The sequence below is a fragment of the Miniopterus schreibersii genome, assembly GCF_964146895.1.
Source record: "Miniopterus schreibersii genome assembly, chromosome: 19".
In the NCBI taxonomy this organism is placed as follows: Eukaryota; Metazoa; Chordata; class Mammalia; order Chiroptera; family Miniopteridae; genus Miniopterus; species Miniopterus schreibersii.
Window position 1 is genome coordinate 36,622,123 of NC_138119.1, and position 27,518 is coordinate 36,649,640.

At 39.8% G+C, this 27,518-nt stretch overlaps 1 protein-coding gene across 10 annotated transcripts in view; it reads right to left on the reverse strand.

Annotated features, from left to right (window-relative positions):
• Positions 1-260: 260 nt before the first annotated feature.
• Positions 261-27,518, reverse strand: part of DCAF6 (DDB1 and CUL4 associated factor 6) — a 72,927-nt gene continuing 45,669 nt past the window's right edge. For 6 of the 10 annotated variants that reach the window (XM_081122306.1, XM_081122303.1, XM_081122300.1 and 3 more), the window contains 9 exons: positions 19,697-19,814; positions 15,019-15,134; positions 13,334-13,420; positions 12,802-13,132; positions 6,583-6,721; positions 4,487-4,643; positions 3,597-3,685; positions 1,705-1,810; positions 261-713 (listed from right to left, as the gene is read on the reverse strand). In XM_081122306.1, coding sequence (XP_080978432.1) covers positions 649-713; positions 1,705-1,810; positions 3,597-3,685; positions 4,487-4,643; positions 6,583-6,721; positions 12,802-13,132; positions 13,334-13,420; positions 15,019-15,134; positions 19,697-19,814 — 1,208 coding nt within the window. In that variant the 3' untranslated portion in view covers positions 261-648. The remainder of the gene's footprint in view (positions 714-1,704; positions 1,811-3,596; positions 3,686-4,486; positions 4,644-6,582; positions 6,722-12,801; positions 13,133-13,333; positions 13,421-15,018; positions 15,135-19,696; positions 19,815-27,518) is intronic. The other 4 variants (XM_081122298.1, XM_081122305.1, XM_081122302.1 and 1 more) reach the window with 1 other exon arrangement.

Consider the following 27,518-nt stretch of genomic DNA (forward strand, 5'->3'; position numbering starts at 1 on the left):
GCCCCAGGACACTGATCTCTGCGGGAAGCCTGACTCCTGCCCGTGGGTAACAAGGTCCTACTAATCATTGATATTTGGTGGTGAAGATGAAGTACTTTGGAATGAGACATGAAAAAGGCTCTTCAATGTGATTCTATCACACATAAGTCAAAACAGAAAAGATTAAAACCAGAGAATAGAGGAACAGTCTTGTTATAGGAAAGACTGGAAAACATGGGCGAGGCTAACAAGGTATTAAATACAACGTCAAGTTCAGGAGATCTTACAACAACCAGCTTCTTTAATTAGAAAGCAACAAACATGCAAATGGCAAGTGTAGAAATTTATTTGAACCAACATTGTTGCTAACATGAGACTGCTCTTCAGCGCTGATCCGAGCTCCCCGTCTGGGGCTGGGGGTATTGCACTTTCGCTGCTAGCACTCCTCAGACATGGCAACTAGAGTTTAAAACATTCTGCTAGTTTTGTTTCACTCACTCTTCCAAGTTCATGCACACAGTCACTCCACACCAATGCCAGGTCATCCCCGCAGGAGGGAAAACTCCAAAAACCATAACCTTAAAATTGCACTGAAGCTCTGTAAAGAAAAAAATATAATAAATGTCTGATAAAAGTTTCAAAGCCTCCTCGGTGCGGCCGCGTGGCAGCTTATTCTTCATCCTCGGTGTCGTTCTCCTGGCCAGAGCCTTCCGATCGGTCCCCTTCCAGCCGGTCTGCAAAGCAGACAGGAGACTCGTAAAAAGAAACACTCTTAGGGTTACGATTAAGATAACCTTCAATGCCTTTTATTTAAAACTGTTTAAAATATATATGACTCAACACATCATTTAAAATTCAGGTCACCACTGTGTGTACATAGCTATTTTTTGCCTTACAGGGAAATTTAAAAAAAATAAAGGAAACAGCACTATTAACTTTGAAAATCCATGTAATTCTAAACATAAAAATTTTTTTAAAACCCTACAAATGGCTTTTCCATGTACCTATCAGTGGTGGGGCCTGGGTTAAGTTACTACACAAAACCCCTGCTGAGAAGGGCTGGAGCTCAATGAGGGGCTGTGAAGGGGCTCATCTCGTGCCTGGGCCATGACAGGTACTCTGTAAACCATCCTTATTATCAGTAACTGATAGACAACACTCAGGTATGAAGACAGTTAATTCATGAAATCAGTGATCAGTGATGAACACTTGCTTGAAAAAGTTGTTTATAATGGATACTGGAACTCACTGTTATGAACACAGATTATTGAATTCCTTCTTGAATAGCAGTTATAATATATGCAGTTTGTGTTATCTGTGGCACTGAGCCTCAGCTTATCATTTAAGACAAAACAATGTTGAAGAAAACAGAGCGGTACCTGTTTTAGCCTTCCTAGCATGTTACCTTTCTTTCGTCTGTGCTCTGCCCGACTATGAGCAAATGGACCACTGAAGGGCATTCATGATGACACAGCCTAAGGTTTATGGTAGGAGCCTCCCCTCAGAGGAGAGAAGCAGAGCAGGTAAAGGTTTTCAGGGGACTCTGTCTTTTATTGTGATGCTTTTCAATAAATCAGGTTCATGAGGAAATAAGTTACTGTGCCAATGAGCTGCCTTCATTTCATGACATAAGGGAATTATGTAAATCCCTGTAAAGCAGATGTGAAATAATACCACGTTTCCCAAACATAATCGTAATTGGAACAGAGCGCTGACAGTGCTCACCGGCTCGGATGTGGTTCAGGGAGGCGAGCATCCTCAGCATGAAGGAGGCGGGCACCGTGATGGTGTTCCTTGTCTCCTCCAGCATGAGCTCATTCCGAGTTATAACCTGGGGGCAAGTTAAACCACCACGTCAGACACCCTGGAGTAACCGTCCCTTCCCCTGAAGATTAGGAGACCGGTAAGAAGAGCAGGAGCTTCGTCCTACATGCCTGCTCTCTATGTTTCCCCGTTAAAGCTTCTCAAGGCCAAACAGTTACTCTGACTTGCAAGTGAGGAGTAAGATCAGAAAATAGGCCTCATACTGTTGGCAGGAAGACAAAGGTCGACTCTGGCTACTAAAACATCCAAGAATCCAATGATCTTTACTAGTAATTTGTTTCCAGTCTACTTTGTGCTGCTCATTGTTTTCCCAGAGCGCAGAACCGATACCTTTGGGACACAGTAGTGTTAAATTACTGTCCTGGGCCACTTAGATCCTTTGAAAGGTTGTTACATTCACTGAGGCAAAGTAATCTTGAAAAGGACCCTTTGGACAAGAGTTACCAACGACCTGTGTCTGAAGTACCAAGAACAGGACTAAATGAACACCCGTGACTCCGAGGCATCCAATATATAGTCATGGGCAGGGAAAGAAGGGAGAGGAAAGGCAGAGAGCGTGGGGAAGGCAGGCCGAGAGGAAGAGAAAGATGCCACCTGGCCAACAGTCCCCAGTGAAACGAGCACACTTTCAGCTACTGGGGTCCCCACAGGGCCCTTTACAGTCCTGCCCCAGTTTCCAGTCTGACTGAGCGACTTTCCCACACGTTGTAGGTTCTGCACAGGGATGTTGCCTTTACCTTCTAACCACTTGGAACATGCTGACCCTTGTGTCTCCAGCGCTCCTTTGCTCCTTGTCTGCCTGGGGAACGCAGTCCTGGGACTTCTATGTCCTCGGTGAAGACGCCCCCACCCCATCGACTCCATTCACAAGCACAGCTGTCCTTTCTACACCTCAGATACTGACCACACTACGTTCTGGCTGTCTGTTTATATGTCTGTCTGTCCCCAGGCTCTGAGTGCAGGGTTTATCTCTGTCACCTCAGCACTGGGCCAACATACACCAGGTGCTGTACAAATGTCTATGAGATGAGTGGTGGCACACATGGGAACTGTGCTGAGCTGTCAGCCTTGCTCCAAAGGGCTGCCTTACCCACTTACAACACTTCTAGCAACAGACCCTGACCCTGACTTATCTACTCATTTAGAGGGAGGAACAGCAACCCGAGCTGCACTCGCCTACTCAGAGGAGCTCAGCAATTAGTAGCTGATTAATGCAACAGACCCTACTTATTATAAGAAATCTTCTACAGAAACCCACAAATGAAAACCCTGGTTGAAGCTGGGAAGGAAAGGCATAGATATCAGCTTTCTTATCCTAATTCTATAAAAAACCTAGCCCTTCACAGAACTCAGTTGGAAAACTACTGATTTAACAAGAAGCAGAGGAAACCTTAAGACAGAATAAAGGAAAAGATTCTCACCGTTTGTTCTGCTACCTACTTGGCTATGATGATGGAAGACAGCTGCAGTAAAACTATTTTCTCAAAAGAACAGTGTTTTTTTTAGGGTTTACTGCAGTAAGCACAAACAGTCAACCTATTTTTCTTAAACTACAAAACAATCTGCTATTACTAATACTCAGTCTTCTAATTAGTAAAATACTAGTTCAATGTTTACCTCTAGTATTACAGGCAGGTTTTCACCTTTATTTTTCTTTTTCTTAAAACTGACCTCCTTACCTGCATTAACTTGTTTTATGTTACCAACTAATAATGAGTTGCTTTGACATTTCTTGAGAAAGCGTTTCAGGAACAAAGTAAACTATTGTCTAGCAAGTATAATAAACATCTTACTTCATCAGCAAGTTTTCGGTTAAAAATCCTTGACTCTTCCAGTGGCGACCAGATCTTGATGTCATAATCTATGCCAGATGAGGCCAGAACTAGAAATACAAAGTACATATTAACATAAACTCAGAACACATGCCATTTCCTCAAGAGATGCAGACCTATGTATGTGTGTGTGTATCCATAGACAGTATATGCAGACAGGTACAGAGGTAGATACATATACAGCAGGGCCTCGAATGAAGTCCTTTCCTTTAACATCATTTCACTGTAACATTGACGAGATGCTGAAGGAACTTAACTCTTGTTTATAACAATCAGCTTATGGTAAAACTGGTTTTGTCACGTTTCACTTAGAAGTCGCAGACCCTATCTATGACGCTCAGCGAGGACTTCCTGTGTGTACATGCACAGCAAAAGTGGGCTGCGATAGAAACTTGATACATTTGTTAACTGAGAATATTATTTTGAAGATTTCCTAAAAGTGACTCTAGAATATGATTTTAAGACCATCTTGAATGACACACATTTCTTTTGTATTCGCTGCTCTTTTATGAGAAACATGGGCAATTCCCAGTGGAAGGCAAGAACCCGCCAGGGAGCCTTTGGAGGTGCAATTTGGATAAGTAGTGAGAAGTTCAATCTGCCGAACCTCTTACAGCTAATACAGCTTAGAAGAAATATTAGGAGAACACACTCTTTAATCTACTTCACCATACTTTCTGCCCAAAGCAGGTTATAAGTGTGTTTTAGTTTTAAACCCATGCAGAGCTAGAACTGACTCCCGTGGCTGCCTACAGATAATTTGGATCATTCTTATATTAACTAGAACACCACTGGGGCTGATGAGCCACACTAATGATTTCTAGCCCTTGCCTTACGCAAGGTCCTCTTACTTGGGTCAAATGGATGTGGCTGCAGGCAGTTCACCACGTGATTGTCAGCTTCCAGAAGCATTAAGTGCTCAGCGGTGTGACGATCCCAGATGAAGATATGGCCACAGTCAGAACCACTCATCACAAAGTTAGCACCCCAGAAATTGGCTTCTTTTATCTAAGGATTTAAAAAAGGGAAATTACAAGAAAATTCAAATCAAAGTTATTAAAATAAAGACATTCTCTTCTCAAGTTAAAAAATTAATTGGCGCCCAGCTGGCATGGCTCAGCGGTTGAGCATCGACCTGTGACCCAGGAGATCACGGTTCGATTCCCGGTCAGGGCACATGCCCAAGTTTCGGGCTTGATCCCCAGCAGGGGCCATGCAGGAGGCAGCAAGCCGATCAATGACTCTCATCATTGATGTTTCTCTCTCTCTCCCTTCCTCTCTCTGAAATAAAAATATTTTAAAATATAAAAGAAAATAAAAAATAATTGGCTTAGAACATAAACTACAAATTGAAGAGCTCCTTGTCCTCTGCTACCTTCAAATCATGACAGAGATTCATCAGCAGGGGGAACACGGCCATCAGGAATGAAAAGTCCCCCACGAGGACTGGGATTTTGGTTTGTTCAACACTGTGTCTATAGTGCCTGAAATGGTTCTCAGCATATAGTAGGTACTGAATTAAGAGCTAAGTGAATGAATGAAATTTCTGGGTTTTGGAAAAAATGTATCAATCTTTTTCTTACTATCTGAAGCTCTCATAATTAAGAAAAGATATAAACACATTTACTTTTATGGAGCAATGAGACAAAGGAATATGACCGATTGGAGAGGTTATGATGACATTTTTTTCAATGGATGTATACAAATGAACCATCAAAATCTTTGTGCTTCAGATCTGGATTTTCTAGTCATTTTATCTGCAGCTGCCACTTTGCTCTTTTGGGGAAAGCAAAAGAGGGGAGCCAGTTTTGTTCTTACTTGGAGCTATTATTTTATTTACTTATCTTTTTTTCTCATTCCAGCCCTTAATTATTTTCCTAAAAAAAAAATTTTGTTGTTGTTAATTCTCACCTGAGGATATTTTTTCATTGCTTTTCAGAGAGAAGAGGAGGAAGGGAGGGAGGAGGGAAGAAAGAGAGAGAAGCACCGACGTGAGAGAGACACATCAATTGGTTGCCTCCCACACTCGACTGAGGGCGGGGAGGGAACCTGCGACCGAGGTACATGCCCTTGACTGGGAATTGAACCCTCAACCCTTTGGGGTGCAGGCTGACACTCTAACCACTGAGCCACACCTGCCAGGGCTTCCTCCAAAATTTTAACTAGCCAAATGCAAGAAATGTAAATTGTTTACTTCTATTAATAATAGTACTTTTTCAAATGATTAAATTGTTACTACCAATGATTCCTATAGAAAGTTTGTTTCCCTAAAGTAAGAAAGCAGATTAAAACGGATTGTGCAGATACATTTTGAGAACTCAATGAATGTGAGAACAGCACTTTCTAGATATAAGTGGTTCAGTCACAGTTATGACACACTAGCCGTCTCCCAGGATTCCCTTAGTAAGTAACTGACGTAGTCTATACTGGGGGCAGACTTGTGGATAGTAAAAACTGGAAAGGATGTTAGAGATCATCAGGTCTATTCTGTTCATTTCACAGATGAGGAAACTGAAGTCGGGAGCAAAGTGACTAAAACAAATCTCTGCTTGTCAATCTTAACAAAGTGATGATGAAAACAACCTGACTGTATTTTGCAATGAATCTGGGTTTCATATATTCAAACCCTTCTCTCCAAAAATGACCTATTAGGAAGGTACACAGCAAGTCTGAGAGAGAAAACAAGAAGCAATGGTTACTTGTACAAGTTAAAATTTTAAAAACTCTACAAACAATAGCTCCTGGGTAGAGTAGTTTTCTTGTAAAAAATTATGGTCTTTCATGATACATCACAGGACTAGAAGAACCACGTTTGGGTCTGGGGAGAATCGTGAAGGTGGAAGGTCATCCTGGAGCCACACTGGTCATATGGGAGAATAATCGTTATGCAAAAACATTCATATTATGAAAGTGCACTTTCTGCAAAGAATGCTAAGAGCCCGTGTACCATTGTCCTGGAGTTGCGATGGCCCTTATAAACCATCTTCACTAGCGGCCTTCTGATGTTCAAAGTGTCCAGTTCTTCCATCTCCTTCCGTTCCTTCCTTCGCCGGAAGAACTCCTGAATGCGGGCGACAGCAGAGCGCCTACGGGTCACATGAAAGGAACAGAACAGATAAGTACACACACTCATGGGCCACAAGGAATGAAATTATGCCCGTTAAAATCAGTAAGTCTAGAAAATACTTAGACTAAACACGATCTTAGGGACGCACCCCCACTGACAGCATCAAAAGGCAGTCACGACAGTGAGACTCCACGAGACTGGCTGAGTTACTAGCACAAGGTGTTTAGTGACAAGATAACTTAAAGACGCGGTCCTCGCCAAGCCAGGGCAGTAGCATGCGACACACGGGTTTAAAGGGCTGTTTCATAAAAACATAATGCAGACAAATTCATGTGCAGTTTACCACAAATAAAACAAGTCCTAGTCCATGTTATTTCTCCTTCTCTCCGCATTAAGGAATGTAAAGGAATAAAGAGGAACCAAAGGGAACTAAGGGTAACATGTAACAGCAAAAGATAAACTTATGTTTTGAGATTTTGTTTAAAGGTGTCCCCAGCAAAGAACAGAGTCGTCAAGAAAAAGACAATAAATATTGACATAAGTGCAATAACAAAAAGACTTCCCAGAGCATCTATTCTATGTGGACTCCACAGGGGGCAAAAGTGGGGCGACTGAGGTAGACTTGACTCTCCTAAGAACTCAGCTGCTGACAGAGCTGGAGAGTGAAGAATGGGCTCCTAAGGCTCATTTACTGATTAGAAAGAAACCTGTCCTGACACATGATGCTACTTAATAAGGCTGTTAGTCTGAATGTGTTATTTAAAACATTGTATTTCAACAAATAATAGACCAAATATTCAAAATATATAAAAAGTCTGTAAGTCAGTAAAAAAAAAGATTATAACAGAAAAACAGGCAAAGGACAAGAGTAGGAAAATTACAGAAGAGATGAATGGTTAATAAATATATAAAAAGATGCTCAGCCTTACTAATAATGAGATAAAGATAAAACAAACTGATCTCTCTGTATGTCTAGTAGATTAAAAAGACTTTCACATCTGTCAGTGGCAAAAGTACAAGAAAATGGGCACTGTTGGTGGGAGTTTAAAGTGGTTCTATATATAAAAAAAGAGAGCTACTCTTTCACTGTAACTTTCCACTGAACACATACATACATATGAAGAACACTTTAAATATTCCTTAAAAGCCTACTATGTGCAAAGTTGTTTTTGAGAATATTAGTTATCAATTCTTTTATGACTGGTTATACTAATTTGGAACATGATTTAAAATTCACAATGAATTCATTTCCATTAATAAGCATGGAAAATTTCAGAATTAAACTCTTGGGCAGCCACTAAAAGAAATTAAAAAAAAAGTATAATTGATATGCCAAGAAAGGAGACATATAAAATTCTGAGTTAAAATCACAAAAGGCAGAAAATGAGTGGAAGACAGAAACGGGCACAAGGAGCAAGGGCGGAAGAGACTGCCCTATTCCCAGAAACCTCCATAATAATCTCCACCCCAACAGGCAAATGTGACTCATTTAAAGCAACATGGTATTTTTTAGTTGCAGTCTTCATTGTAAGAGCAGAAACTGGCTTTGAGTGTTTTGGATAAAAGGTATGAAACAGAAAATCAAAAAGCCCTGAAACAAATTCCATTTTACTGTCATTTAACTAGAAAGTGATAACTGGCAATAGACTAATTTGCTAAAAGTTACTTCCAGCATATCTTAATGTAAAAACAGCCTAGAAACACCAGCACAACAGCAAAAACAATTCTGAGATGTTTACATGGGAATGGGCCCAACAAGGGATTTTTATACATCAACTAGTTTCTGGCTTGCTTTGTCATTCTGTGTCCCCCCGGGGACCACCACCATTGCTGCTTCCTGACTGCTGCTGTATACTGTGTCTTATATTCTATTCCATTTTGTTTCAGAAACTAATGGTAAATAACAGGCGTGTGCCACCAGGACGAGGTACCAGGCTGATTTTGTCAGTATACCGGGTTTTGTGTAGATAAGTGATGGGACTGAGGTTCACTTTAATGTCATATTTAAAAATGGACCCGGTGTTAGTCTTCACACAAGAGCACAAAAGTGTTTGAGAGCCCTGCATCACCTTGATGTGTGGCCTTATTAAGTTATTCAGTTATTTGTAAGAATACAGCTTTTTTTAAAAAAATCAGAATCTTAAACCTATGCCCAGAATTAGACTCAAATCCATTTTCAGTCCCTGATCTCAAGGAAAAGGAGATACTAATAGAAAGGTGCTTGCTGTTACCCAGGCAGGTTCGAAAACGCCGTAAGCTGCACTCCTCAGCCACGTATTCAAAGCAAGTTACCAACACCTAAAGTATGTCCTTTCGGGCTGAGGTCGCTTCATCGCACGACATGCCTGAAGTGAGCAGTCACTGCGCACAGGACCTCTGCGCTGTCCCCATGCAGCCGTGCGGCGAAGGGAGTGCGAGAAAAGCAGCTGCTTTCACCACGCTCAGCAACGAGGAGCTCGGCGCGCTCCAGGGCGTGTCGGCTGTTAACAGGGAGGGGTGAGCGGTGGGAAATGGGGACCTGGCAAGTTCACGGGAAGGAAGACGGAATGGAGGAGCACACTGCATTACCCCACCATTCTGTCCCCTACTGCTGTTCCCGACAGTAAATCTAGTGAAGGGAACACAACCCAGTCACTCACAGACCCCGGGATTTAAAGCATCACGGTCACTTTTATCACCATCATCTCAACCTAAAAATCACCTTTGCTTCAAGCCTTTGCGATTCAGGGGATTGTGTGAGACTGTCATTCAACTAAACACCTACGTGGAAGTGAAGGAACAGGAACACTCACTAAAGACAGATCAGAGGAGACCCTGCACTTCACCCTTTTATCTTTTAAACAGACTAGAACCTAACAACCCCTTCCAGGGACTCAGGTCTTCCTACCACTCCTGGGGCACCTGCCTGGCACCCTCAGGGCTGAGCTGCTCTGGGAAAAACCAATCAGCCCTGAGGCTTGATGACAAGCAGGCGAAGAACACAGCTGCTAATAATGCCCAGGAGTCCTGTTCCTTCTCTATGGTGACTCTTTTTTCTCTGCATTTTTCATTAATAAAGAATAAACTTGAATCACTAGAAATGCTGAAAGAGTGATTATATGACCACTAAATAGTTGGGTGGCAAATTTACAGTATGTGAAGAAATTTGGCTTCCGAGTAGGTAACTGGAACCAAATTTCTATGCAAATAAATACTTTTAAAAGTCATTAACAGGCAATGCTGGGTTAACGTACTGTTTGAGTCTATGACCAGAATCTATTAGGGACCACGTGAGGACTGCTTCTGGATGCTTACTTAGATGCTGTCTGTTTTCAGAGCAGAACACCTCCCAGGCTTGCAGGAGGAACAGCTGCTAGCTAGGCCCTCCACCCTTTAAGATGAGTTTGGCACCTTGAAAACACTCCACATAAAGACCCCCACTTGCCTTTTACCCATTCCAAGGCACATGTGTCTAAGTCCAGTACCTAACATCACTAAGGGATACACATACTACTTTTATGAATTGTTTTTTAATACCATGCTTAGAAAGTATATTTCTTTCTTCCTTCACTTTAGTTTCCATTTACTGTTCTATGTTCCTGCCCTAGACCAAGTTCAAGGGGACCTAATATGTGGGGACCACAGATTTCACTGTTCTAAACTTCGGGTATCTGCCAGTGGAGGTGTTCTACCATAGACTCTAGCCTGGTTTCTCTATCAGACTGACTGGCTACAAAGCAGCAAACTATGGCTATTGGGCCTAACCCTGCAGCCGGCTGTTTTTAATGGCCCACAGCTAAGAAGTTTCCGCATCTGTAAATGGTGACATTTTAAATGGCTATGTAAGTACCAATATAACAGCCTCCATTTTGCCTCTTGGCCAGCAAAGCCTAGAAGATTCACTCTCTGATGTTTTAGGAAAAAGTCTAACAACCTCTGCTATACAGAGTCCAGTTCTGTTTACACCAAAACTAGCTACAGTTAATGAGATGAGCATTCCATTTTAAAATAGCCATGTTAGTTGTTAAGGCCTTTATTTTCTAAGACATTTCCTTGTCATGCTTAATCTCAGCCCAAAAGTGAAAACCAAGGTCATATTTATTTAACCAAATTTTAAGAACGCAAATCTTTAAAGAGAAATCATTACTCTGCATTGCAACTGCTTTGATATTTTTATTAAATGTGTGTCCAAAATGGCCTGGCTATGAACATTTTAGGTTTCATTTTTAAAAATTAAATTTGGGCTCTGGCTGGTGTGGCTCAGTTGGTTGGAGCGTCATCTCACACAGAAAGGCCGAGGGTTCAATCCCTGGTCGAGGGGTGTCCAGGAGGATAGGTTTCTCTCTCACATCGATGTTTCATTCTTTCTCCACCCCGTTCCCCATCTCTTTAAATAAATAAATAAATAAATAAATAAATAAATAAATAAATAAAATAAGCATGTCTTTAGTGAAGATTTTAAAAAAAATTAAATTGGGGGCAAAAAAAATTATGAGATCTACTATGTAATTCTTTATACAAATTTAAGTACAAACCTAAGTATATACATTCACCATTTAAAATTTTCGGGCCATTTCTTTACCCTAACCAAGCTAATCTTAACCGGCTTCTCTTTAAGACATGCATCCTTTAGTTGGCCATTTTATCCATCTGCAAAATGTGTCCTGAGACTCTAAGAACCGAATGCTATGACTTTTACAACAGAGGTTTGGGATCCTTTGCCCCTCTGGAAACAAATGCTCAAAAATCATATGCCTGCTTACAAGCTGGTAAACGATTCTTTCCAGGTTCTTAAGCAGCAAAATGTCTTAAACTTTCTTTAGAACAAAAGTCAACACAGCTACTCTTTCCGGTGCAGAAGATAAGCGGGCAGCAGCCTCAGGATGAGGAGCCCGAGAAGGGGTAGAAAGGGTAAACGTGTATCCTACACGGGTGGCTCGGGATGTAATCCAGATGGTGCTACGGAAGCTGGGAGCTTTAGAAATTACGTAGCTGAAAGCCAGAAAGAAGATTTTCCACCGTTTACACAGTTTTGGTAAATAGCTGAGGAATGGCAGAGGAAAAGCTGGTGGCGCTGGGAGACAGCGATTAGCAGCAGTTTGGTACCACGTCAGTGTGCACGTCACTGCGGAGCACTGTATTTAATTTCACAATCTATTAAACTTGTTTTCCATGTTCTTATAAGTGGCTTATATCCTGTCCTCTGTTCTTCAATAAACTGAGTCTCTTGAAGGGTAAGAATTTTATTTTCCTCTGTTGCTCTTCAGCAAGTTTACTACTATGTCCTATAGAATGAAACAAAGTAATACATGGGACAGACTAAGGCTTAGTACCTACCCTGAGTATACAGCATAGTTTTTGTTATGTAAGTTTTAGAAACCATCAATTTGATTTTCAGAATGTGTTATGCTTGCTAATCTTGTGTGCAGGCGTCAAGTGGGAATGATATTCTAAGGGACTCCCTTTGGGGATGGGAAGTTTTATTTGCCTAAAACATATAGTGAGAATGCTGAAGGCTAATGTGTGCAGGTGAGGAGATGTATGATTAATCTCCAAGTACAAATATAGGGAAAAGCACCTATGTTAACAATTCAATTGTTTATTGTGGTTACAATATTTGTTAGCTGGTGTAATTTTTCATTTTCCAAATTAAGTTTCTAAAGTTTAGTAGAAATCAAAGAAAAACATAATGTTCTCAAAACGAGAACTGCTATCACACTACCTTAACCCAGGGTCAATAGAAAAGCAGAAAGACTGATGAGTAAAAATATCCAAAACCCTGCTAAAGGCCAGGCTGTGCACAGAGCACTCTGACGGCTAAATAAACTCCACTCCACACATAAGCTGCTGGTCCCCAACACTCCCTCCTCCTATCTGTAAGCTGCGGGGCAGCCGCAGTGCTGGAGAAGCAGCAGGGTGACTTGATGCTCTCTTCATGGACTCTGCTCAAAGAACGTAACGTGTGAAATGACCTTGTTTGAAAGGCTCTGTAAGTTTACACAACTAAGACACTCTTAGAGGAAGCAACTGTCCAAAATGGAGAGACTCCTTTATGTGACTTCAAAGAAAGCTTTGTGAATTATACTTCTTACAGTTCATGTTAATTAAAAATTTACCAACCTGTCACCAGGTCCTGCTCGATACCTAGCACCTGGGATCAGGACTGGGTCATCGTCACTGTCATCAGTGTCCTGGAGAGCAGAGTCTGTGGTCGACGTTTCCTCAGGAGGCACAGGCCCAAGAGCTTCCATCTGTGCCTGAGGCTCAGGATCGGGGCTGCTGAGATGGGCAGTGCTCTCAGCAGCACTGGTTTGATTGGAAGTGTCTGGTTCCCCGTCTTTCTCGGACAAAGTGGCGGCGTCTGGAACCCCACAAGGACTATCAGGATTGAAGTCGTTCCTTTCTCCTGAGCTGGAATCTGACAGCTCAGATGTAAACTTGTCTGATTGTGCTATCAGAAAATAAAGAAGTAATAGGTGGTCATGTCAGCAACCTTAATTATTTAACTTCAAAGCTGGCATAAGACATTTTCGAATTAAAGTCTAATTCCCTAAAAAGAGGGGAAAATTCCACAACACATCTATTTGGAACTGGCCTCTAACTCTGGAGAGACTAACACATGAAGCAACTATCTAGAGAGAAGACAACTCACCTCTGTCTATTTGGTTCTGAACTGTGCTTTCTGCAGATGCACCTTCCTGGGACGTCGTCACATCCTCTGAGGATTCTTCAGGAGCTTCTGGGAAGTGAACCAAATAATCATTAAATCCAAACTGTTTTTAGAAAAATAACCACCAACTTAATACCCCAGATCTCTTAACCCTTTATGGGTCATGGAAACTTTTGACACTCAGCTGAACCTCACCTCAGTAGGACACAAATACAGAAAGCACACAGGAAATCATACAAACGCCCTCAGGGAGGGGGCCCCAGCTGTGCCCATAGCCCCTTCCCGATGCCCCAGACCTTTGGGAACTAACTCTGTGTGAGAATCTCTGGTGTAGATGATGTCTCACAGGCGAGATTACTGGATCTGGCTTGTTTCTGTCACAAAATCTAAACTTAATACGACGTATTTTTTGGTCCCTTAAGCATTTGGTATAATCTGAACTATCATGAACAAATAGTATAGTTGAGCCTACTTTAAATTCTGTTTTGTCCATTAAAAACACTTAATTCTGGGATTTAACTCCAAGACCCATGAAGGATCAGTTGTTTACTCCTAACTGGACATCAGCTTCCCGTTACTAACCAGACAGTTGTCTTACTCTTTCTTTCTCTCTTTCTTTCTTTCTCTCTCTCTTTTTCTTTCTTTCTTTCTTTCTTTCTTTCTTTCTTTCTTTCTTTCTTTCTTTCTTTCTTTCTTTCTTTCTTTCTTTCTTATTTATTTATTTATTTATTTATTTTCTGTTTAAAATATTACAGGTGTCCCTTTTTCTCCCCTATGACCCATTCCACCCCGTCCCATCCCCCTCCCCAGTCCCTCTCCCCACCATTGACCGCGTCCTTGGGTTGTGCATATGTGCATATAAATTCTTTGGTTACTCTCTCCCCCTCCACCCACCCGCCCTCCTCCATCCCTCTGACATTCATCAGTCTGATCTATGTTTCCATGTCAATGAATCTATTCTGTTCATCAGTTTATTAGGTTCTTTAGATTCCACATATAAGCAAGATCATGCAATGTTTGTCTTTCTTTACCTGGCTTATTTCACTTAGCATAATTTTCTCCAAGTCCATCCATACACATATTTAATTCTTGTAAACTCTATTACACTGAAGTATCTATTTACTTTTTATGAAATGAATTCACTTATTCCTTCATTTATCAAGTATTTATTGAGAATCTACTGTTTCAGGCTCTTTGCTAGACTCCAGCTTTCACATAATGGTTATATATAAAGATTCTAGGCAAGAGTTCTGAAAAATTCCCTAAATGAAACAAGATTCATTCATAACCCATTTAGATTGTATCCCTCCTTTCTTTTCCTCCATAAACCACATATACTCTGAAAAAAAAATCAGGACAGGTACTCTGGATTCCAAAACTGCTCGGTATAAAAACAGCAAAGATGATCCAAACTGACACTGACAGAGCACACATTGTCAGTGCGATGACCATGTCTCTTGTCCATTGTGTCCACAGAGGGGAACTGGGCTGCACTGTGATGCCCCATCGGAAATACTGAAGGTCCCTACTTGGTGAACCTGTTAACTGTTTATCAATAGTAATAGCTAGACTAGAAACAAGAAACCAAAGGGCATCATTGAGGGAAGAGAAAAATGGGTGGCATCCAACATCGGTGTTTGTGATGACAAAGCACAGTCACAGCTTACCTGTCTCGCTGTCTCCTGCTGGAGGTGGCTCTGAGCTTTGTGGGACCAGAGATTCCTCCTGACCCTCTGGTTTGCCATGGGTCCCGTTCCCTCTAGAACTGGAGGAAGTACTGCTCCTGTCACCAAAACAAAGCAAGTGGGCCCACCAGGAAGTTAATAAAAAAAGAAAAGTCAGGCTACAAATAAAATGTAGGATGTATTATTTTAATAGTACTTACAAAAATCACTTTTAATAATCAAGGTGACTATTCTAATCTACTTTAATATTAAAAAGGAAACTTAGAAATACATAAGGGCCGCTTCCACAGTGTTTTAATGCTTCTAAGGTCAGCTACACATTTCTACACATCTCTCTTGAATTTTATAATTTAATTACATTGTCTCCCTTCTTACCCTCACTAGAGATGGTTCATCCTATTCAAGTTCTTAATGATTCTACAGACTTTGATTGTATGCCCGTTAACCCTTTGTTTTCTAGGCTACTTTTAAATTAATACTTAAAAAGGCCTAGACATTTCTTTGGCCTTTGCACTGCGCTCTGCAGACCACTTCCAGTTCTAGAACACAGTTTATAGGAGTCCAGGATGTTTTCTGGGTTAGTTTTAATACCCAGCTGATGATGGCCATAGTTCTGTTAGCATTTCTGGTGAGAGCAGAATGCTAGACCAATTTACATGAACAATTTCAATGAGTTTCTGTGACAAGTCATGGCATCACATACTGTAAGGAGGGAATTGAGTGGGAAAGAAAATAGAGAAAAATGTATAACAATCTGACTCCGATTAAAATTAAATTCACAGAAATGTGACAATTTCTCAAATTTAGAATAAATGTGAACAAGGAAATGAAACTTAAGAGTTACGATAACTTAAAAAACATTAATTATAGACAAATAGCAATGACCCAGTAAACAATACAAATTATCATGGAATTTTTGGCCAAGATTTTATTAAAAAAGTTTTTAAGCTAATTGCAAAAGTAAATTTGATGTTTTAAAAAAGGGCATCCATGTATAATATAATATGGAATTTTAGCCTGGCCGGTGTGGCTCAGTGGTTGAGTGTCGAACCAGGAACTAGGAGGTCAAGGTTAGATTCCTGGTCAGGGCATGTGCCCATGCTGCGAGCTCGATCCACGGTGGGATTGATGATGTTTCACTATCACTGATGTTTCTATCTTTCTATACCTCTCCCTTCCTCTCTCTCTAAAGATCAATAAAAACATAATTTTAAAAAAAAGAATGAATATACATCTGGGTATATTTGCAGAGAAAAATGTCAGAAAGGACAAGCAGTGCTGTCATCTCAGTAGCATTATTGCCAGTGATTCTTTCATGCTTTTCTGTAAATTCTGAAATTTTTTCTGCAATTAATATGTATTTCTTTTCAACCAGAAATAGTCACTTAGATAAAGAGAAACTAATGTGATATTCCATTGAGAAAGCTATGATATAGATATAAATAAAATGCTCATGTATAATAGTTATAATTAAAACATCATGGCACTGATGCAGGAATTGAGAGCCATTAGTGGAAAAAACAAAGTAACCAAGTAAATATATTTAGCATATGTTAATAAGGCATTTTAAGTCACAGAGAAATGAAGAGACTGCTCAATAGATGGTACCTGGGACAAAGGAAAAATTAAGCTATCGCTCTACAGCACACTTTACGGTAAAATAAGTTATAGAAGGACTAAACATATAATTTTTTATATAAATTCATAGAAATTAAGAGGGAAACAAGAGAAAGCTTTCCCCCTAATCCTGGGAAGGACAAGGCTTTTCTAAGTGTGAGGTCAGGCTGTAACCACAGAGCAAAACTACCATAAAACTAAAGACACACAACAAACTGGGGGAAATAGCTACAACAAATGAAAGTCAAATGATATTATCCTCACTTACTCCTAATAAGAAACAAATACCTCTTATAAGTCAAGAAGAAAAAGACAAACACCACAGTAGGAAACTGTGCCAAGGATCTGAAAGGCAGTTTGTAAAAGACGACACTTGCAGCTAAGGATTCTTTAGGGCCCATCAGTGTGCTAATAAGTGCTGTGTGCTTTTTCTGCGTGGTCTCACTAAATCCACAGCCACCTCTGAAGTAGGTTCTTTTAAATATGCCCAATGGGTGAGAAAACTGGAGTCCCAAGCTCTTAGTCCACGGGCTCTACTGCCTCATCTGTCCTCAGAGAAACTAAACAAGGAGCAAGACACTGTTTGGCAGGGATGAAAAAGACTGCATCCTTGCTTGAAATTTTTTATGATGAATATTGAATATTCTCATAATCAGAAAAAAAGCTAATTATGTCTTTGATAAAGAAATAAGAAACTGGTGAATAAGAGAATATAATTCATGGTCAGTTTTTAGAGAAGGAAAAGTGGTGTTCAAAAGAGGGACTAAACATTTTTTTCTAAAAACAGTGCTCAAATGAGATTCTTTGTAAGAAACCAGCCACTCTGTCCAGAATCATGAGAACAGGACAGAAAAGACGACAAATAATAAGGATGATAGCCTTCTGTGACCCTAAACTACATATTGAGAGAAAGGGCCATCAATATCCTGATTTTAAAAGCAGAGGTCAAACACGAGGGCTCATAAAGAAATTATATTGACTCTACCTGCAAATACACATCCAGAAGCCAGTCTCTTCTTACTACTGCCCCCGCGCCCCTCCTGCCCAAGACCCGCTGCCTCTCACCTCGCTAAGGCCACAGCCTGTTCTCTGATCACCCGGCTCTACCGACAGCCTATGTCTACACAGCAACCAGACAGCCTCTGTCCTTTCAGACGTCCTCCTCACGCACTCAGCTGACCTTCTCTGCCACTGCTCTCTCCTTTGGTCACTCCACTCCAGCAACACATTTATGCTTCCATCGGAGATCCGTACACACAGGAGGTCTGCTCCTGCAGAACCTTTATGCTGTCTCTCCCTCTGCTCTTCCCCGAGCTGTGTGCACGGCTCACTCCTTCTTACCCTCCCAATGATGCTGCCCATTTCCTAGGTCTGTCAGTCACCCTCACCTGCTCTAGTTTCTTCCAGAGCACTTAGCACCTTCTAATATATTACACAATTCACTTATTTATTATGTGTATTGTCTGTCTCCTCCACCCAGAAAGTAAGCTCCTACAGAGCAGAGGTCTTTTTTGCCTATTTTTTTTACTGATACACTCCCTGTGTCTACAATAGTCTCTGGATCATAGAAAGTATTCAATAATATTTGAAAATACTACTTAATCAAAGATTTTAATATAAAATACATACACACATAAACACAAATGGAAACCAGTGAATTGGAATACATAAATATTAATATCATCATATATGAGCATATAAATGATTATATATTAATAAACAATATATAACTATTATATATTATTTATGCATATTATATATTATACTAACATATAACATATAATAATTATATTAATATACAATTAAGTATGTTAATATATTAATTACACAGAATATATTGGTTATTAAACAATTAATATAATTACTATATAATATGTAATTATATTAATATATAATTAATTATATATTAAGAAAGATCACATTACTTTTATATTAATTAATATTAATATAGCAATAGTAATACATTTAAATAAAAAACGTTGGAGGCAATCTGAAACAGAAGGCCATGAGACAGTGGGAAAGAATGTAAGAAGCCCACATAGCTTGATTTTTTTTTTTTAAAGAGTAAGATTTAATTAGATTAATGGGCAATAAATATCATCAGAAATTAAAGAGAACCTATACAATCATTAAAAATATATAAAGTTCAACCTTACTAGTAATCAATTAAATAGAAACAAATGTCATTTTAAAATCAAATATACAAGTTAAAAATAAATGAATATATTGAACACTGGCCTAGAGACAGCAAAATGTGAACTTTCATATGCTGCTAATAGAATGTAATGACACAAGATCCTTTTGAAAATAACCTGGTATATCTCTAGCCTAGATATAGTTCATTTCTGGAAACAGATCTCAAATCAGTAATCTTAAAGGTAGGAAAAAATCCTGTAAACAAAGATATTCATTATAGTCTCATTTGGTTAAATTAAAAAAAGGTGAAAAAATTCACTGCCCAATTAAAGAGAAATGGTTAAGTGAACTCTGGTACATCTACTTGATGGGCTATAAACAGCTAGTAAAATAACATTTATGAAAGCTAAGTAGTGATGTGTATTATAAAGTCAAGTCAAATAAATGCAGGGGAGAATAGAGTATATTCAACGTGATTAAAATTATGTTTTAAAACTTGCAACAAAAATCACACATATATACACACACACACATATATATATCTATCTATCTATACACAGGACCAAGACTGCAAAAAGCTCCAAAATGTTAGGTTTGTTATTTTTACACTAATGGTCTGTAGGTAGGTGATTAATTCTTTTTATCGTTTGCATTTTCTATCAAAAGGAATATCCCAGGACTAGCAACATCAGCATCACCTGGGAAGTTTCTAGAAATGCAAATTCTCGGACCCCTCCTCAAACTGAACTCTGAGTGGGGCCCAGTCTCCGTTTTAACAAACTCTCCAAGTGATTCTGAAGCACACATTAGAGCAAAGCAAGGCATAAAGATGGTGAAGTGCTGCAAATAATATCTAACACAATCCTATAAAATGGCTAAGAACATCTTTACAAAAACATGAACTTACCATTCATCTGTAAAGTTCAGTTTTATTGTGCTTGTAGTGGTTCCTTCTGTGCTGTAGTGCAAACTTAAAACTGGTTCACCTGTCCCTGGTTTGGGGCTCAGCTTTTCATTATTGTTATCTGAAAATTGTGTTTAAAACATTTGAAAAAGTCTCTGAAACCAATAAAAATATGACATTTCCCAAAATTTATAAAACTTAAATTAGGTTGTCCTCGTCATAATTCTCACATCTGTTATTGGTTCTCACTTCAAGTCCAAAGGCAAGTGTTACAGAAACACTCTTATATTATATTCCAAAGCGGAACTGCATCCTGTTCTAGCTTAGTGTACACGACTCCCTTGGATTCAGATGGAAATCAAACACATTTGGGAACCACATTTCATCATTAGGGAATCAAAAAATATTAACATGCACGGACATACGTTATAAACTGGTACTTTTATTTAATGGAAATGCTCACGATTTTCTACTTCAGTTGCTATAGCATCAAAAATAACTATTATGGGCTCCTTCAGAAACACTGAGAGGATGCATAGACATAATCTGAGGGAAGGGGGAGAAAATTTACAGTGCTTTGTAATTTTCTAAAACTCTCTGTTATACGATCATATGTTTTGGTATATTTCATCTCCTTCTCCTGGCTAATTTGCAAGGAATTTGATCACTAAATTATAAAAATGGGAATTCCCCCTTAAGAATCTATAGGTGATTTCCACGACATACCTCTATTTCAACGAATAAAATCTTTATAAAATGGCAAATAAAATCAAGAAACCCTACAAATTGATATAGACCACTTCAAAGCCACCCTCCCCAAGAGTTCATGGATATCAAGGGCAAAATTAAATAGAACTTTAAACTTTTTTCTTTTTATGATGAATAGCAACTTGAGGGAGCATTAAAATACATAGGGAATACAAATTGCTATGTTAATCAAACATGTAATGTTTCTACCAGTGCCTGCAGAAAGAAAACTCTTCTGTGACATAATTGTTTTTTAATACCAATTCCAGGAGTGATATAATAGTACTAAAAATAAGCTGTGTCTTGAAAGATGACAACAACAATTAACAACTTAACAAAACCCAAACTACTTGGGCTCTGTGGTCCTGAGGTCCACTTCACAGTAAAGGACTTGCGTCTTTTCACATTCTGCTGAAAGACACTGGCACACTTATTAAAAGAGGGTCTCAGAGAACTTCTGGCTAGTTTTCATTGTGAGACAGGACAATTCACAAGACTTCTAAACAGAACTTCAGAGGAATGAAAGGGATTCTCTCCAAGAGAGAAGTCAGGCTGATAACAACACTATCTTTACTTTTGTCTCATGAGAAATCCTCTCCAATAACATCAATTACTATTTGAAAATATACATGTGAATAAATTCTAAAGCTAGTCTCCCGAATGGTAAAATTACTGCCTGTACTACATGTGCTACAGCTTATGTCCTTGACATAAACAGCTGCTAGAAATAAATTAATCCCTTACAACTTTCAAAGATTCGTTATCACACTGTTTGAGAGGAGATATTTTGCCAAATGGCATTCTGATAAAATAATTAACAGATCAGATCTTTAGCTTACATAAAATTATCAAGAATGGGACTTTTAAAACATCTGTCCTGTCCTTGGCCATCTTTGAAAATTTTGCTGTTTGTTAGTCGCCTGTCACACACAGTTTTCCTTTACCCTTCAGTTCTATTGCTGAAATTTTTGTTCCACCACTGCCAAAGTCATGGTCATCTTTAGACATCTGGAATTGGCGAGGAGAGCAAAAGACTGGTGTTCAGGGAAACCAAGAGGCAGAACGGGGGCTGGTTCTTTCAATATCTCACATTTTAAAAAGTGCTTTGCTGTTTATTTTCATTTTAAAGTAAAGAAGGGATTAAAAAACCCCAGCAGATGTGAGAGGACTGCAGGACTGAATTTCCTAGACCCACCCTGGGTATGGCAGTGGGAGATACGAGAAGCCTTATGAAATAAATGCCACATCAAACCTTTCCTTTAGAAGAAAATTAAAGATGGTTTTAGATACCCACATTCTATGACTACAGGAAAATAGTAAAAAAAGAGCTGTCAAGAGGTCAGAATGCTGTAGAAAATATCTTATTTAAATAGACAGGACCCCACCATCACCCAAAAGCAAGAAGCTCATGGTCATGCTAATTAAAATCTTCCTCCTTATGGCATCTACTACAGTTACCCTGCACTCTCCCATGAATATAACCTACGTAATGTCAATCACAGTAGTATTCATTTCATTTATAAAATGACTACAGTTGACAGAATTTGCTCACTTAAGTTGTTAGGAACTCACCAGCCTTGTGTAAAATTGTCCTCTTACTATCTAGTAGAATGTACCTCCCTAGACACTGCACATAAACAGGGTGTCTCTGGACAAAACACTATGCAGAAAAAAACCCAGTTTTCTCAAGCAAGCTATGAGTGGGTCTCTCCGAGGCCCAGGGCCCACTCCCTCGCCTATTCCATTCTGCTCTTCCCAGTTTAATGCTCCTTGGCTTGATCATAACAGTCCATCAGGTTGAGTTTTTTCAGAAATAGATTCCTGGCTTACTAGTGAATTCACTCAAAATTTGTTTCTGATAAAATACAAATGTCTAAGGAAACTCTACTTTAAAGAACAAAAAAGCTAAATTTGTTTTATTTCTACTGTATTTGAAAAAAATATTTGTATCCATTTTAGTTTTCCCTAATTTGCTCTATTTGTTAGAGGCTGGATCAGTACATTCTAAAAACGTTATTACTGAAAGCCTTGCTTACATAATGCAGATATATAATACTGCTAAACAGGTAGAGATTTTAATTTAAGAGCCATAAGGTTAGAGCTTCACCTCAACACACAAACAACTCTATAGAAGGCACCATCACAACAGTACTAAACGTACTGAGCACTACCACGGCCCTGGAGAGTGATGTATTCTTCTCTCAACCTCTGTGGCACCTGTCACCATCTCCGCTTTCCAGATGATGAAACTACCGAGCTGCTTCTCCAGTTACCTAGGTTTCCTGTGATATGAAGTTCCTGCTTACTAAACCGACTTGGAAATAACTTGACTACAAAGTAGAAAATAAGAGTGCTTGCATAAACATTTTGATTAAGAAAGATCAACTGTTACTGCTGTTATCCTCAGAAGGGATGTATAATCCATTGACTTGGCAACATTACTGCAACTGATCAAAGTTCTGGCAGCCACAGACTCTGGCGTCAGAGCACTGGACAGCTGTGCGGTATCTTCTTCCAGGGCACTAAGACATCCTGGGAGAATAAAATTAACTGCAGTGCAGTGGGGGGAACTCACTTTAACTTGTCCGACACTGCTAAGTCTTCAGCCAGCCGTTCTAGATTGCTTAGTGACTAGTTACAGAAAACAGCTGATGACGTTAGGAGCTCAGTGTGTTCTCCATCAAGGCGAATGACACCTAATTGAAGCACATGCTTCAGAGGCACAGTAATAAGAACATAAAAATCAAGACAACAGATTGTCCTGGGAAAGGCTTAATTTTGGGGGGTTAGAAACGAATAGTCAATAACATAAGATTCTTGACAAATTTAAAAGATCCCTTCCAGAAATGGTACAAGCGCCCTTTTGTGAGGTAAGTGCATTGGCTCAGAAAGAAATTTCAATATGGGCTGGAATGTAATTTGAAAGAAACTTCTTTTAACTTTGTTTAATTTGGTATCTTCCAAGCCTTTCGCAGAACCACAAATTAACTTTTTTTGGTAATGCATGTTTCCAAACCATTTAATCTGTGCATTTCCACTATGAAATTATATTCATTTGTGGTTCTAAAAAACACGCTCAAAGACATACCAAAAAAATTAAGTGTGCTAACAGCAGTACAAAATGTTATCTTAGCAACTATGTTTGTATATCCTGTTCACTCTATATCCTAAATATTTCTTGAATCTTTTCACCTCTCTCTTACCTGACTTCTACCATCAGGTCAGAATCTCTATTACCAGGAGAGTCTCCAAGAGACTAAGGGAGTTAGTCTCTAGACAATTCTTCCTACTGCGTGGAACAAACCAGACCAGGCCACACTCCCTGATACACATCCCCCACTAGCTTCCTGATGTTCGTAATATAAAATCCAAAACCTGAAAATGTCCAAAAGCTCCTTCTCCACCTAAGCCCTCCCCCTCTCAATGTCATGACAAGCTCCAACCACACTGGACTTCTAGTCGTCCAAATGTGACTATCGCAGGCCCATGCCCATGTGTCTGTGTTCCCCTTCACCTGACTCAGCCCAACCCTCTTTCACGTCTCAGCTGCTATGTCTCATCTTTGGGGATGCTTTACTTGGCCCCCTACTGGAAGAGAGAAGACTCTCTCTTATATGTTCCCCACTGAACTCTGTTATTTCTTCTTTATGACACTCATCACACTGACATTTGTCCACCACACGTCTTCACTGTTAGCTGAGGCAAAGCACAGTAATAATGACCACAGACGCCGAGCTGAGCTGCCTGGGTCTGAATCCCATTCCTAACCCTCAGGCGCACTTACGGGGTACGCCTCAGGCACACTTAGACTAGTGTCTTAACCACTCCGTGCTTCAGTGTCCTCATTCGGAAAACGGGGACAAAAGTCCCCACTGCGTGAAGCGCCATGAGGATTAGGTAAAACCACACAGAACTGCTCACAGTAACACTTGGCACAGAGAAAACGCAACGTAAGGCTCTATGTTGTTGCTATTGTTACGGTTAATGGACTCTCCTGTTAATAATAGTGTCATTATTGATCAACTCTATGTTCTAAGCACAGGGAACATGAGCCTCACTCGCTCGTGCATCCTAGAGCTGAGCTCAGTCCTTGCCACAAGCAGACAGGCATTTAAGTGTCAGCTGAATTAGTGAAAGAGACATTTACAAACATGGCCCACCACCTACTGCACTTGTCTTTACATATTTCTTGGCATCTTGGTTTCTTTTCCAGTAAGATCAAGGTGATATTAGCATCCACCTCATTAAAGAGGACAAATGCGATAATGCATGTAAAATTATTAACACAGCCAGTCGCACACTAAAAACTCAAAAAATGTCAGTTGTATTTATCAGAGACAATTCTGAGTTAGAAAACAACTTAACTGCAGATATAGATATTGATTTGGCTGGCAGGAGACTTGAGCAATGAGCATGTGCAGTGAAAATTAAATAGGATTTAGCTCCCAAAAGAATACAGGTCTCCCTGCTCTTTCAAAGTTCACGTTATGCCAGTTCGTTTGACAAAAGGCCTACATTAGTACCTGTTTTCACTAACTAAAAGAAATCCAAAGAGGGTGTCTGCCTTTATGAAAAGGGCCTTCATCCTTTGTTTTTCGTGAGCTGTTATAGAGGCAGCGTGCACCTGGGCTGCGTGTGGCCCCACCGGGCTCCGCCCCGGGACCCAGCCTCAGGAACTATACTGGACATCTCGGCACCAAGCCACCAGAGCTCCACACTGTGCCTGCGGGCATCTGGGCTTTATCTCCATTGATTTGTGCTTCCCTGCTTTTATGGTATGTTGGCATTATTTTAGGTTTTATGTGCCATCTGGTATGATTTGGTTCGGAAAAGCTACAAAACTTTCCCATATTAATTAATGGTAATTGCTTCTTCGCTTTATGCCACCTCGGCTTACAAAAGGTTTCACAGGAACCTCTACTTTCAGAAAGCTGGGAGACCCACGTATCTCTTACTGATAACCAGACCAAAAGCTGGGGAAAAGCGGATGAGTTACTTCATTCTGGGCACCTAAGTGATGATCAGTTCTGAGGAACATAGAAAATGTAGAATGAAGTCTGATTTCACTATTTTTTCCTCTACAATTTAAAATACAGCATTTACAGATAAATTCCAGTGTGATGAACACTGAAGTTATATTTCCTATTAACACGGCAGGCTTCAATCATTAGATATTTATTTAATAAAAATTAGAATTGTCCAAGTGAATTTAATGGCCATTTAAAATATTATTTGATGCAATCTTGTGAAGACAATATTGTTAAACTAAAATTTCCATTTGGTGACAGTGTTTAACCTGAAGGGAATGCACACTCAATGCATGACAGGCCCAATTTTCCGATTTCCCAGTCTACCCACTGAAACTAGTAAATCTGTTTCACTGGTTTCTGATCATCCACTCTCTCTCTAAGTAAACATTTAACAACATCGAAAGAAGTCTGCTTGTATAAAATAGTACCTAGGGGAGAGTTAACATTTATATTTCTAAAGCCTGTAAGTCAGCATTCGTATCTCTTAAATCTAGAATAGAAAGTGGGTGTCTGCCTATAGGCTTAAATTCCAAATTTAATAGCGTTACCAACTTCCGACCTGTGCTGGTGACAGTCACCGTAATGAATACAAGGCAACCTGTTTTAGTCCCGGCCGAAACATAAGACTCAGGCAAACATTTTCTCATGCCCCCTCAAAAGGTAAGTGTGAAGACCACAGGTTTCTTTTGCTGTTGTTTTAACAGAACAAGGAGAAATTGCTTTTCAGAGAGAGTGGGAAGGGGAGGGAGGGAGGGAGAGGGAGAGGGAGAGGGAGAGGGAGAGGGAGAGGGAGAGGGAGAGGGAGAGGGAGAGGGAGAGGGAGAGGGAGAGGGAGAGGGAGAGGGAGAGGGAGAGGGAGAGGGAGAGGGAGAGGGAGAGAGGGAGAGGGAGAGAGGGAGAGGGAGAGGGAGAGGGAGAGAGTGAGAGACATAGATTGGTTGCCTCCCGCACGCACCCCGACCAGGGCTGGGGATCGAGCCTGCTCCTGAGGTATGTGCCCCTGGCTGGAATCAAACCCAGGGCCCTTCAGTTCACAGGCTGACTATACACTGAGCCAAACCAGCCAGGGCGAATTTGTTAGTTTTAATAACATAAGTGGGCAAGAGAAATGTATGTCAGAAGAGGACTTTTCCCCCCACGCATAAGAGAGATGTGAGTAAAAAGGAAAACCAGAACTACTCATGAAGGCACACTGCTCAAAAGAAACAAACACGCAGCTATCATGCTACCAAATGGATTTTTAAGGAGCTCAGAAGGGCTCCCAGTGTGTACACACAGCCCCAACTCTGGAGAATATGGGAAAGTATTTTACAACAGGATTAAAACAATATGCATGCTACACACTTATTTTCCTACCATTTTGTTTCTTAAAATGTATTTTGATAAAAGAAAATAAGAACTATGGAGACAGTATGACTCTCAATATGTAGGCTAAATATAGTTTTGTTTGTCAAATGTTGTACTTTTGTTAAAACTTCAAGATAAATAAGCAGAAACACTGGTTGCAAACAACCAGTTCAATAACGTGTACATAATTACTCAAAAATATTTTTTTCAGTGAAGTAAGCCACTAAAATTAAAAAATTTTTATTAGTAACATTTTTATCCTTGGTAATCACCCCAAATAAATATATTTACTATGGGAAATTAAACTAAAACATGCAAAAGCACCTGGGCTGAATTAGTATCTCTTTAAAAGTATGGAAATCTAAAATATGCTTCAACAACCATTAGCTAGAGGTATATTCAGAAAGAAAACTTATTAAATCTCCAACTTGTTCCATTCTACAGGGTGAAACGAAGACCAAGAGTCTCGACAAGGTTCGGACTTGAAGTAACAGCCTATCTGGGGACGTCAGCTGTCCCTACATCTGTAGCCTCTTCTACAATTCTTTCTTCTTCTGTAAGCATGTTCAGCTCTGAAACTACAACACCCCCTCCCAAATATTACCTTTCCTCTATCTTTTCATTCCTAATTGAGCTTATTGAAAAGGTCACCTACAGACCAATGTCTCCACTTTTTAAAAAAATCTTTCTCCTCAAACCAC